The following is a 13,987-nucleotide window of genomic DNA, read 5'->3' on the forward strand; positions in this document are numbered from 1 at the left end:
ATATTTTTTTTACTTTTTTTCTTGTACTGTCTTTTTAGGTAGTGTGTGACTTCAGGAACATGAACTTTACTCACAGTGGAAATCAGTTACTGGAGAGATTCCACTAATGATTTAAACACATTATCTTCTGCTCACAAACTGAGATGTCATAGGTGCACTATGAACCAGACTGAACTTGTGATGTGGACTGATGTCCTCAGCATGCTGACTTGGTGCCCTTGGCTTCCCTTCCGTCAGGCACTGTGTAGTGGTTTAACTCGAAATCCATTACTTACTTATTTTGCTTCTGTGACATAAGAATTAGGAGAAAGCAAAGTAGGCACAAAACTTTAAAGAATATAAAGAAGTTTATTAACAGAACTAAAAGGAAAAAAAGAAAGGTCAGCATAAACCTTCAGAACACTTCTCCTCCCCCCATGTCTTGGAGTGACTTTATGATGTTGTATCCCATATTGCTGCCCTATGCCCAGAAATTAATTTTGTGCCTTTCTGTGCCTTTAAACTGAGCCGGAGAGGTGGGAGGAAAAACTGAGCAAAACTTCTTCAAAGCAGTTTTCAGCTTGTTCAAGGTCACACAGAGATAGAGACGGCTCTCTGTGTTCAGCTGTAGCAGCAGAGGGAGAGTGGGGAAAGCACCCTGCTTGCTTTCGGCCAGTTTTTCAGCTCCTTTTTTTCTCCGGAGAGAGACAGAGTTGAACTTCTGTTTTCCTGGGACTTCATTTTTTTCCTTTTTTCTCTGCTGGACTGTTTCAACATCAGAATACATCGGGAGGAATTTCCACTGAGGCCTTGGCCCTGGAGGTGGGCCCACCACCCCGTCCCAGCTCCAAGGAGGGGGAGAGAGAGACTACAGAAGGACTCTGAAATTTTCCCAGGTTTTCTCTCTACAGCAAGAGGTTTCATTATTTAGCATTAGGGTTTTTTTTTTTCCCCAGTGTATTTGTTAAATAAATAGTTTTTATCTCTTCCACTTTCCTTCGAGGAAAAAGGTTTTTTTCCCGAACCTGGTGGGGTAGGGGTGGTTTGTAACCTGCCTTCTCTCAGAGGATATATTTCTAAATTTGGCCAAACTGGCACACCCCACCTCTCCTCTCTTCTCCCACTGACAATGTAAAAAGACAAAACTTGGGATTTTTTCCGGTCAGTTTACCACGTCTATACTAGTCTTTCTTCAGTTCACTTAGGGAGAGGAGTCTCTTGCTTATGCTATGGAGACATCTCCACAAGAAACAGTTCTCTCATGGCTTCAATGTAACAGCAAGATAGCCACCTGGGATGGTTCTCTGCTCACATGTGAAAGTCCCTTCCCTTGACTTAGAGCTTTCCCCACAACTGTTTTTGAGAGTTCAATCTTTAGCTAATGGAGTACCATTTTAAGGATGAGCTGTTCAGAAGCAAAGGTTCTCTTCAGCTATCTCTGGGATCATCTTCATCTCTTTCCCTGGGAGCAATGGTCTTCATCACTAATCTCTTTCTCTGTTCAAGCTTCTCATTAGATCACAGCTACTTCAACATTTGCTTATTTCAGCACAGGTGCCTTTGCTCATGGTTGCGGTTTGAACGGTCCACACCCCCATGCTTTTAATGAAATTACAAAGGGTACTCTGATGCATCATAGTCCATCACCATAGCTTTACAATAGAATTTCAGCTTCTAAGCTTGAAGCATCTCCTCTTTTTCCTCTCTCTGGGCTTCACCTCTTCCTTCCTCACTAACTTTGGTTTCTCTATGGTGTTTTCTTCATGTGCCTTCACCTTTCCCTTTCCTTTGATTTGTGAGAGGATTGATGTCTGCAGGCTTCATCTGTTCTGAGTAATCTTACAGCACTAGAAGAGTTAGTCTCACCCGGGCCTTGCAGCTGGAATTCGCTTTTCGCTGTTGGTTACGTAATCTCTGCCGGGCGGCGACTGGAGCTCATTTCAGTGTAGCATTTCATTTCAGCAGCTGCGCCGGCGGGGGGCCTGGCTGAGCAGCGCCGTGGGCCCGCCCACATGGAGCAGGGCTGTGGATGGAGCAGGGCTGCGTGGCTCCGGGGTGGCTGTCTCCCAGCTGGCCCAGGCCCACGCCAAGGGCCGACCTGGCCAGGCCGCGCCGTGCTGAGCCTCCCAGTTACCTCTCCGAAAAGCTGGAAGCAAGAGAGCTTTCCCTGGCTATGTTTGTTCTTAAATGTGCGTCAGAGAGGCGTGTCGAGCTTCTTAAATGGCTTAACAGAGTTGTCAATATTCAAACTAGCCAGTTGATTGGTTCTGTCGGGTCTGGAGGAAGCTGTCTGCAGCTCCTTGTAAAAAAATCACTTCCATGGGTGGTGGATTCCTCCTTAACTAAAACCCAAGCCGTGCTAAACCATGTCACACTGGTAGCTTATAAGGCACAAAATAGTAATAGTTTGAAGGTGACCTGTGTGTAAACCTTTATAGGTTCAAAATCAACTGTTCTCTGGCCTTTTCCATGTGACAACAGTGGAAGCTTGTAGTCTGTCCAGTCAAATCTCACTTAATACTTGTTTGTATTATAAAAATCTGGTATATGGTAAGTCTGGTTTAGTGTCTGGGAAGGATTGTAGTGTCTGTCTCTGAGAGGGATTGTAGTCAGTTTCTCTTGCAAAGTTGGGATTTTTTTATCTTTTGTTTTAGTTTTGTTCTATTTATTAATTTATTTTTTAACGGGCATTTTGGAAATGAGCTGTCTTGATAAAAAGAAAGCTTGATGCCATCTACTTCAAATGTGTGTGTGCAAATTTGCAAAATAACCTGACAAAGCACAGCCAGGTTGTAGATTCAGAGAGCTTGTTTTTAAACTATCATTTGTTTCTCATGTTTTGAATACCTCTTCAGCTTGCTCAAGAGGCACATGTATATCAGCAAAGAAAAAAACCCCAAAACCTCCACAAAATGGTATGCAAGTCTGCAGTCCTGCTGAAGTTGATGGGAACAATTCTATTCTTTTATTGGGTCAGGGTCTCAGCTAACAGAACATATACTACAAATCAGCATTTGTCGTTTTTTATCTAGTCATTTTCCTTTCACTACAGTGAAAGGAGTGAGTGCATTGTTTCCTGTTTGAGTTTGTTATGAAGAGTATGAAAAAAACCCCTAAGTACCTAATTTTCTCTAGCAGTACAGAATTATACTTTGACAGTCTGAGACCAGAGTCCTTTAAGGAGAGATGAAAGCCTGTTGATAGCTTACAGTAAATTTTTCTCTGCTTTGATGTTCTAAAAAACCATATTCCCTGTAGACTTCAGTTCCCAGAAGAAGCATGACTTTTCCAACAGATGAAAATTTAGAAACTGAGATTAATGCTCCTCTTTCTTGTACCAAAATATAACAAAGCAGACCTAGGATATGCCAAAAAGGGACCAAAAAGGATGCAGTTAATCTTCAGATGTGTCACAGTTTAATCCCAACCAGTAACTTGGCCCTGCACAGCTGCTCACTTGCTTCCTCACCAGTGGAATGGGGGAGAGAATCAGAGGAGTACAAGTGAGAAAATACGTAAGACAAGCTTAATAGGTTAAACAAAAGCTTTACACACAAGCAAAGCAAAACAAGGAATTATTAATTGCTTTCCATGGGCAGGCAGATGTTCAACCACCCCCAGGACAGCTGGGCTCTGTAATGCATAATGGTGATTTGGGAAGACAAACACCATCACTCTGAATGTCTCCTCTGCCTCTTTCCTTAGGCTTATATGCTGAGAGTGTCATATGGTATAGAAAATCCCTTTGGTCACTTGGGGTCAGCTGTCTTGGCTGTATCCATTCCCAGCTTCTTGTGCATCCTCAGCCCACTCACTGGTGGGGTGGTGTGAAGGCAGAAAAGCTCTTGACACTTTGTAAGCACTGCCCAACAATAATGAAAACATCCCTGTTTTATCAGCAGCATTTTCAACACAAATCCAAAACACAGCCCCATGTGAGCTCCTGTGAAGAAAATTAACTCTACCCCAGCCAAAAACAACACAGTGGCATCTACTTATACCATATGCTTCTCTTCAAAGACTTCTGTGGTGTCTTGTTTTGTTGTATGCAAAATGTTGGTTCCTGTACCTTCTGATCTCTATTCTGTGCTGTTGGGATTCTTGGAGTATCTCAGCGTGATCACTATAGCTTGACAGGGATTTGGGTACAACAGCATCTTTGAGTTTGGTGTCTGACCCAGCAGTAACAAATATCCATCATGAACAGGACTGTATCCTGACACACAGGAATTTTAAATTGTTATTAATTTTAAATACAATAACAAAGATGAATAAAAAAGTTTTTGCCAAGTAGCCCTTTTTTTCCTGTGGAAAATTTTCGGTAATTGATTTCTTAATATAGCTTTAGCACTAATTTTAAGAATTCTGTATTGAGATCTGTATTGAGAACTGCACCTCTCTGTTAATTTGTTTTCCAATTATTGAAGCTAATAGAAAATTACCAAAAAAATGGTGTCACTTATAGAAGACAATATTGGTTTCATTCCTGTTTTACTATTGGTATTTCAGGAAGGATAAGTATAGTGATGTAGTTACTTTAACCTGTTCAGGTTTTGGCTTCTTTGCTTAGACAGCTGATGAAAGTGCTAGTTAATGCAAAAGGGTAATACTTTAGAAGAGTGTTACACTTTAGGAAAGGGTCCTTAAATTGTCCTTGGGTAGCAGTAAGCTGTATAATGGACTTACCTCATATTTACTCTTTCTCATGTTTATGATCTGTTTATTCCATTCTCTCAGTGTAATTAATGAGAATTTTTTTAAATGAGTATGCCATCTGTACATAACTCGGGATGTGAAATTGCCCCACTGTGAAAGAGAATCTGCCTCTGCAGCATTGTTTCAGTTCTTGAGTATTGATATTTCAGCTTTTTGTTACTGATTGATACTAATTTAAGGTACTTTCTAATGAAAGAGTCAATTGTACTTGTATACAGTGCTTTCTTTTGTTAATTTCTGCGGTCTATCTCTTCATTTGTTCCTTATTAAGCACTAAGTGGAAGGTAACTTGCTGTTTAGTGGGTTAGCAGAAGAGTTAGAAGATCTCATAGGCTAAGCTATAGTTAAATAGGTATGTCATATCTTCCCTGCAAAGTTTTGACAGACCAATACTTTCTTGTCAGGCAGGAAAATTCAAATATTTAACACTGTACCACCCTCCCAGACTTCTCATTGTTCTTATGCTCTGTGTTGCATGCATGGTATCCAGCTCTCTCAGGATACCTCTGACTCAAAGCCATGCAAACTAAATAAGATGTAGTAGAATTTAAATTGTCCTTTTTCAAAATGCGCATTTAAGTTTAGCTTTAGTTTTATTGTAAAATAATTGAATATCTAAAATACATTTGCAAGTGCTACCTGACATCAAATGTTAATTTAGTTTAGTAGAACAGTGGGCAAACCTGAAGCCATATCACTGTAGTTTCTTGTAATTTTTATGTTTCAAATACAGCTATTTACTGCATAAATTATAGAGTCTTGATGGTTAATATTTTTTTTCTTTCTTTCTGAACAGGTGTTAAACCTCTCTGAAAAGAGATATGACCTTGCCAATCTTAACCCAAAGGTACTGATTGTCTTCCATAACATAGCTTTCTAGTGTTAAATACAACTTAAATGGCCTGATAAGCCCTGAAACTATGCAACTGTTGATATACAGAGTAAGAGCAGAAGTTTTGGAAGATAATAAAAAAACCCACATGCATTGTACTAGTTTGAAAACAAACTAGTGGGAGACACCAAGTCAGAATAACAATTTAATAGGAAAAAAAAAATAAGGGCAGAAAACACTGGTTCAAACTGACAGAGTCAAGATACAACCTGAGTCCCTGTTAGGCAGGGTGGTGGTAGCAGTCTGATAGAATGGTGGCTGCAGTCCTCTGAAGTGGTGATCCTGTAGAAAAAGGGTCTGCTCTTCCTCAGAAAGTCCAGTGGTGGCTGTGTAGCTCCTGTCCTCTGGAAATCCAGTGGAAGGGTAGTTTCTGGTGTTCAGCATCTCAGATTATATCCAGGATGGAATGCTTGGTTCCTCCCTCTGGGTGGAGCATCTCACAATGGGGTAATGAGTCATGAGGCCAAGTGTTGATTAGGCTCATTAACAGAAGATAGTCCAGAGGGAGTTATCTCTGAGTCATGTGGCAGGACAATGATGGGCCATTAACAGCAAGATAGTCTGGGGGGAGGAGGCAAGGAAACACTGCCCCACCTGATTTCAACAGCTGATGGGGATGGTAATAGAATACACTGCAACCCAGGACATTATCCACCCCTTATTCTATTACCATCTACATCATTGCAAATCAATACCTTCCCTAAATTCTACATACACACACATATATATACAATGAAACCCTACACACAGTTCTCATGTAAGATTAAGTCTCCTTGTGGTACACAGCGGGTTTCCCCATCTTTCTGCATTACCCACACAAGTGCAACCAGGTCCTTGAGCAAAGACAATCCCACGGATGGGTTTGCCTTTGCCTGAGGTGGGATTAATCCAGTCTTTCCTAAAATACCTCTCAGGTGTACCACAGGGACTCTATCTCCATCCACTGTGTGCAAGGGTTCAGACTCAGCGGGACCAGCTCGATTGATGGACCCTCGGGTATTGACCATCCAGGTGGCCTTTGCTAAGTTCACTTCCCAATTTTTGAAGGTCCCCCCACCAAGAGCCTTTAGGGTGCTTTTAAGTAGTCCATTGCAGCGTTCAACTTTTCCGGCAGCTGGTGCATGATAAGGAATATGACATATCCATTCGATACCGTGTTCTCTGGCCCAGGTGTTGATGAGGCTGTTCTTAAAATGAGTCCCGTTGTCCAACTCGATCCTGTCAGGGGTGCCATGTCTCCACAGGACTTGCTTTTCCAGGCCCAGGATGGTGTTCCGAGCAGTAGCATGAGGCACAGGGTAGGTCTCCAGCCATCCAGTTGTCGCTTCAACCATGGTCAACACATAGCGCTTGCCTTGGCGGGTTTGGGGAAGGCTGATGTAATCAACCTGCCAGGCTTCCCCATACCTGTACTTTAACCATCGTCCACCGTACCACAGAGGCTTCACCCGCTTGGCCTGTTTGATTGCGGCACAGGTCTCACAACTGCGGATGACCTGTGAGATGCTGTCCGTAGTAAGGTCCACTCCTCAGTCATGGGCCCATCAGTATGTTGCATCTCTCCCCTGATGACCAGAGGCATCATGGGCCCAACGAGCTAGGAATAATTCTCCCTTGTGCTGCCAGTCCAGATCCACCTGTGATACTTTCACCTTGGCAGCTTGGTCCACCTGCTCGTCGTTGCGATGTTCTTCATTAGCCCGACTCTTGGGTACGTGCACATCCACGTGTCGAACCTTCACGGTCAGCTTCTCTACTCGGGCGGCAATGTCCTGCCAAATCTCAGCAGCCCAGATGGGTTTCCCTCTGCACTACCAGTTGGCCTTTCTCCAGCGATTCAGCCATCCCCACAGAGCATTAGCTACCATCCACGAGTCGGTGTAGAGATAGAGCCTCGGCCACTTCTCTTGTTCAGCAATATCCAAACCCAGCTGGACGACTTTAAGCTCTGCAACCTGATTCGATCCACCTTGTCCCTCGGTAACTTGTGCAGCTCGTCCTGTGGGGCTCCATACTGCAGCTTTCCACTTCCGGTTAGCGCCTACAATTCGGCAGGAACCATCAGTGAAGAGGGCATAACGTCTTTCAGTCTCCGGTAGCTCATTATATGGTGGGGCTTCCTCAGCACGAGTCACTTGCTCTTCCTCTTCTTCAGAAGATAATCCAAAAGTCTCACCTTCAGGCCAGTTCGTTGTAATTTCCAGAATCCCAGGGTGATTCGGGTTTCCAATATAGGCACGCTGTGTGATGAGAGCAATCCATTTGCTCCATGTAGTGTTGGTGGCATGATGTGAGGATGGAACCTTTCCCTTGAACATCCAACCCAGCACCGATAGTTGGGGTGCCAGAAGCAATTGTGCTTCAGTGCCGATTACCTCTGAGGCAGCTTGAACTCCTTCATAGGCGGCCAAGATTTCCTTCTCTGTGGGAGCATAGTTGGCTTCAGACCCTCTGTAGCTTCGGCTCCAGAATCCCAGTGGTCGGCCCCGAGTCTCACCAGGCACCTTCTGCCAGAGGCTCCAGGACAGACCATTGTTCCCGGCTGCAGAGTAGAGCATGTTCTTCACCTCTGGTCCTGTCCTGACTGGGCCAAGGGCTACTGCGTGAGACATTTCCTGCTTGATTTGGGCGAAAGCTTGCTTCTGTTCAGGGCCCCAGTGGAAATCGTTCTTCTTGCGGGTAACCAGGTAGAGAGGGGTCACGATCTGGCTGTACTTGGGAATGTGCATTCTCCAAAAACCGATGGCACCTAGGAAAGCTTGTGTTTCCTTCTTGCTGGTCAGTGGAGCCATTGCTGTGATCTTATTGCTGACCTCAGTGGGAATCTGACGTCGTCCATCTTGCCACTTTACTCCCAGGAACTGGATCTCTCGAGCAGGTCCCTTGACTTTGCTCCTTTTGATGGCAAAGCCAGCTTCCAGATGAATCTGGATGATTTTCTCTCCTTTCTCAAACACTTCCTTTGCTGTGTTCCCCCACACAATGATGTCATCGATGTATTGCAGATGTTCTGGAGCCTCACCCTTTTCCAATGCAGTCTGGATCAGTCCGTGGCAAATGGTGGGACTGTGCTTCCACCCCTGGGGCAGTCAGTTCCAGATGTATTGCACACCCCTCCAGGTGAAAGCAAACTGGGGCCTGCATTCTGCTGCCAAAGGAATGGAGAAGGCGGCATTAGCAATGTCAATAGTGGAGTACCACTTCACTGCTTTGGACTCCAGCTCGTACTGAAGTTCCAACATGTCTGGCACAGCAGCGCTCAATGGTGGCGTGACCTCATTCAGGCCACGGTAATCCACCGTCAGCCTCCATTCTCCACTGGACTTATGCACTGGCCATATAGGGCTGTTGAAAGGTGAATGGGCCTTGCTGACCACCCTCCAGTTTACAAATCATCTCATGGACGGGAACCACAGAGTCTCTGTCAGTGTGGTATTGCCGATGGTGCACTGTTGCTGTGGCGATTGGCACCTGTTGTTCTGCAACTCTTAGCAGTCCCACGGCAGAGGGGTCATCTGAGAGGCCAGGCAACGTACTCTGTTGTCTGATATCTTCTGTCTCTACAGTAGCTATCCCAAAAGCCCAACGATGTCCTTTTGGATCCTTGAAATATCCATTTCTGAGATAGTCTGTGCCGAGAATGCACGGGGCCTCTGGGCCAGACACAATGGGGTGTTTCTGCCACTCGTTCCCAGTTAAACTCACTTCAGCTTCCAGTACAGTCAGCTGCTGGGATCCTCCTGTCACCCCAGAAATAGAAATGGGTTCTGCTCCCACATATCTCGATGGCATCAGAGTACATTGAGCACTGGTGTCAACCAAAGCCTGTATTTTTGTGGGTCAGATGTGCCAGGCCATCGGACCCACACAGTCCAAAAGACCCAATTCTCCCTTTCCTCTACCTGGCTAGAGGCAGGGCCCCTCTATTCCTGGTCCTGGTGCATGTTGCTCCCTTCCGGTGAATACGTTCCTGAGGTCTCTTCAAGAGGATCGGTCAAGTTATCATTCCTATACCGTCTGGAGTTCTGTGTGCTGGAGACCGGAGCGGCATTGACTCTAGATGAGCTTCTTGTGGTAGTTGTCCCTCTTTTCAGTTCACGTACCCTGGCTGCTAAGGAGGACGTGGGTTTTCCATGCCACTTATTCATGTCCTCTCCATGTTCCTGAAGGAAAAATCAGAGATTACCTTGTGGGGTGTATCCTCTCTCCCTGGTTGGGGGATGCCTGCTCCTAATGGCAGAGACTCTTGTTGGTTCTGGGGAGATGTGGTAAACCTCTTCCTTCAGTTCCTTTTTCAGTTTCTGATGGCCTTCATTCAAGCTCCGGACTTGCTCAGCCTCGTTTCCACAGATGAGACATGGGCGTGAAACAGGGCTGTGACGGTGTCCTCATAAATCCTCAGTTTGTTCACCAATACGCCCACCCTATCCTTGCCTTCCCTCCATTGCAGTGTTGCCAGGTAACGGGAGTACATTTCTGGTCCAAGGCGTGGGAACCTCAACCACTTCTGTGATGTGCACTCGACACCATCTGGGCTCTTAGGAAATCTCTCATCTTCTGAGAAAATGATCTCCAGCACAGCCAATTCCCTCAGGCACCGGATACCTTGTTCCATTGTGCTCCATTTTCCTTGGTGCACCTGGAAGTCTTCTTTACAAAGGTATCTGTCCCTTACACTTGTAAGCAGTCGCCGCCAGAAGCTGAGGGTTTCTTGGGTTCTCCCGATCCCCTGGTCAATGACCACATCCTGGGACAGAGATTCCAGCTGCCTGGCCTCACTTCCGTCCAGAATGGTGTCATTGGTTGCAGCGTCCCAAATGAGGAGCAGCCAGGTCAGGATGGGCTCATTTGTCTGGTGGGTGAATTCCCTCTGCAGGTCGCGCAGCTCACCCAGGGATAGCGACCGAGTGATGATCTCTGGCTCTGCCTCTTCTGCTGGGTGCGAAGGTCCTGCTGCATCCTCGTCAGTCACTATGCGGACTGATTTGCTTTTTGATTTCTTCTCTGAATGGGGGCAACTGCAATTGGTTTAGGCTGTTCGGGTTCAGTGACAGTTTGTGTGGAGATGTTGACAATGCTTTCGGTTTCTTTCTCCTCTGTGTCAGTCTGCGTAGACATGGACGCTGTTGTTTCGCATTTGGTTTCTTTCTCCTCTGTGTCAGTCTGCGTAGACATGGACGCTGTTGCTTTGCATTTGGTTTATTTCTTCCCTGTGACAGTCTGCGTAGACATGGTGTTTGTTGCTCTGCTCTTTTTTCCTCCCTCATCCTGAGGATGCTCTGCCATAGCTCTGATTCTAAGCATGGTGTACATGGTGCAGGCTGTACAGAGAAGACAAAGCAGAACTGACAGCAAGTTTATGCCGTCTTTGACATCCAGAGGGAATTCAATATTTTCAAAACTGCTGTGCCTGGCCTGAAAGGCTGGAAGAAACCACTCTCTACTCCTCCCACCAGGGGCTGGGTGCGATTGTTGAGGAGATCCCAGACATAGGAGCCCAGACTAGGACAGCCAAACAAAACTGAGTATATATTCTGAATAGTATTCATCACCTCGCAGGTTATTATGCTATAGACATAATAAACCATTAAAGCAATTCTTATACCATTCCCTGGTTTTAACAGAAGTAATACAACAGGCAGGTAGTTCCCCATGTGAGGAAAAATATAGAGAGCAAGATACAGTACCCACGTAGACAAGCTGAGCACCATGGTGAATAGGTTTCTGTTAATAAAAAATTGTAATTCTGACTTTCAGAGCAAGCCTCATGTTGGGCGCCAAATTATTTACTAGTTTGAAAACAAACTAGTGGGAGACACCAAGTCAGAATAACAATTTAATAGGAAAAAAAAAATAAAGGCAGAAAACACTGGTTCAAACTGACAGAGTCAAGATACAACCTGAGTCCCTGTTAGGCAGGGTGGTGGTAGCAGTCTGATAGAATGGTGGCTGCAGTCCTCTGAAGTGGTGATCCTGTAGAAAAAGGGTCTGCTCTTCCTCAGAAAGTCCAGTGGTGGCTGTGTAGCTCCTGTCCTCTGGAAATCCAGTGGAAGGGTAGTTTCTGGTGTTCAGCATCTCAGATTATATCCAGGATGGAATGCTTGGTTCCTCCCTCTGGGTGGAGCATCTCACAATGGGGTAATGAGTCATGAGGCCAAGTGTTGATTAGGCTCATTAACAGAAGATAGTCTGGAGGGAGTTATCTCTGAGTCATGTGGCAGGACAATGATGGGCCATTAACAGCAAGATAGTCTGGGGGGAGGAGGCAAGGAAACACTGCCCCGCCTGATTTCAACAGCTCATGAGGATGGTAATAGAATACACTGCAACCCAGGACATGCATCCCTTTCTATTTTTTTCGCAAGTTCTGTTTTCTGTCTGTTCGATCTGTGTTTTACACAGCTGTTCCTGTTGTTTTCTTAGACTTTACACACAGGACCAGAAGCCTGTTGTGACTTCTGAAAAACTTCTATTGGGTGATAAAAATTTTACTTCGAGTATACTTTCTTTGTGCAGTCACAGTTTACTGGGGTTGTATACTGTAATATACAGTCAGCTGAAGCTAGTGAACTCGGTTCAGATAAGGACTTCCATTTTGTACTACCTTTGAATAGTTGCTTCTCTGCACAACAGTGACATAAGGAATGTCAGAATGATTGATGTCTGACTCTTGTTCCTTTTTACCAATTGATGTGTTTGTTTGCTGTAAAAAATGGTATGCAGGTACTCTTCAGCCTCTGTTATAAGGCCAGAGTAGTACAGATGTACATTTGCAGCGGTAGATGTACAGAGATAAGCTACCTGAGGAAAGTACTTAAACCCCTCTTAATTTTAACTTTTTGCATGCTTTATTGATCATGAAGGATGGTTCATAGTGGCTGTTTTTTTTAATATTAGGCATATGTTCTATGCATAATATGTATGTATTGCATATGTTTTGTTAGTAAATATGCATATAATAATAATAGGCTTAGTAAACTGTATGATGTAGTGAATAGAAAACCTGAACAAAATTTCAACATGCTGTAATCTGTTGCACATGAAGGAAATAAATTGAAAATAAAATGAAACCCGTCAAAAATCTTTCTTTGTTCTAATTCTGATTGTATTTACTGTTATAAAATACTAGAAATTCTAACTGAAAAATCTTTTAAGAAATCAAGACCTTCAGAAATGTTGTCACTTTTAAGTAGTTGGTGTGATTGGGACGGGGGGAGGAGGAGGAAGATTTTTTTAATTTATTTTTTTAAAAGTACTAGTGTCTTAAAAAACAACAAATTCCCTCTTCCACTTAAGAGATCTGTAAGCATCATGACAATTGAATTGCATGATTATCTGAGATTGGAAAAGTTGTAGAGACTTTCAACCACGACAATTATTTGAATCCAGATTTTAGTATGTGATACTAGGATCAAGGTGTCTCTTATAAATGTTACTTGTTTAATTGCAGATTATGGATGTAGGGTGGCCTGATCTCCATGCTCCACTTCTTGATAAGGTTTGCACCATCTGCAAGGCTATGGAGTCCTGGCTGGACAATGATCCTCAACACGTGGTGGTGATCCATTGCAGAGTAAGTGCAATGGATGAGTTTGTATTCAGTTTAAAAAACCTTGTCCTTTACTCTTCTCATTTTAAAAAATAAAAAGCTTGATCTGTTTTCAATGTTGGCAACAGTGTGCCAGATGTTCTGTTGGTGTAAGAAAGCTTAAATCCATTGGCCTTGCATGCTTCTTAAAGATTTCTTTTTTTTTGTGACTGAAGTCCTAGCCCTTGCTGCAGGTATAGCATGCACCAATATTACTTCACATCCTTCAAAGGTCACCACTGTTACTTCTGTGAATGTATTTAGAAGCTTGAGGTTTTTCCAGCTTGATGGGAAATTCTCTGTGTTTTGTGACTCATGAATTTTGTTGCAGGATAAGGATAGGAACTGTATCACAGATCATCTCTTTAGACTGTTTATGGTAGGAAATGAGGTCATTAAGGACCTACTGGATACTTCTGAAAGGTTTTAACTGACAGCATCATTGCAGTGCCTTAGAGCAAAGCCACCAGTGTGCTGTGTTTCTTCCTCCTGCTTGCTCACAATAGACAGAAATAAAGAAAAACCTTAGTTAAATTTGGATAAAATTAATTCAGAACTGGTTGGTAGCTGTGCTCGTGACACTTGAGGCAAACCTATCTCTGTATCACTGGCAGATGTTATGCTAAACAAAATGATGGTGATAATGGGATCAAAACTTCTCTTCAAGTCAGGTTGTACAGTCCCCAGTCCCAAATTTCTTCCAGGCAGAATGCCATTATTGTATGAAACAGCTGAAATCTTACTAGTTGCAAGAATGCAGCCAGGAGAATGGCTCATACATGGGACAAAAGAAAAGGGAACAAAGTATTTCT

At 44.0% G+C, this 13,987-nt stretch overlaps 1 protein-coding gene across 34 annotated transcripts in view; it reads left to right on the forward strand.

The window, feature by feature from the left end:
• The window catches only part of TNS3 (tensin 3), a 369,544-nt gene that overhangs the window by 134,319 nt on the left and 221,238 nt on the right, over window positions 1-13,987 (forward strand). For 31 of the 34 annotated variants that reach the window (XM_082286390.1, XM_082286375.1, XM_082286389.1 and 28 more), the window contains 2 exons: window positions 5,492-5,542; window positions 13,038-13,160. In XM_082286390.1, the coding sequence (XP_082142516.1) occupies window positions 5,492-5,542; window positions 13,038-13,160 (174 nt within the window). Of the gene's footprint in view, window positions 1-5,491; window positions 5,543-13,037; window positions 13,161-13,987 lie in introns of those variants that run through there. The other 3 variants (XM_082286399.1, XM_082286400.1, XM_082286401.1) reach the window with 2 other exon arrangements.

Source organism: Coloeus monedula (genome assembly GCF_965178545.1).
Source record: "Coloeus monedula genome assembly, chromosome: 1".
Taxonomy (NCBI): domain Eukaryota; kingdom Metazoa; phylum Chordata; class Aves; order Passeriformes; family Corvidae; genus Coloeus; species Coloeus monedula.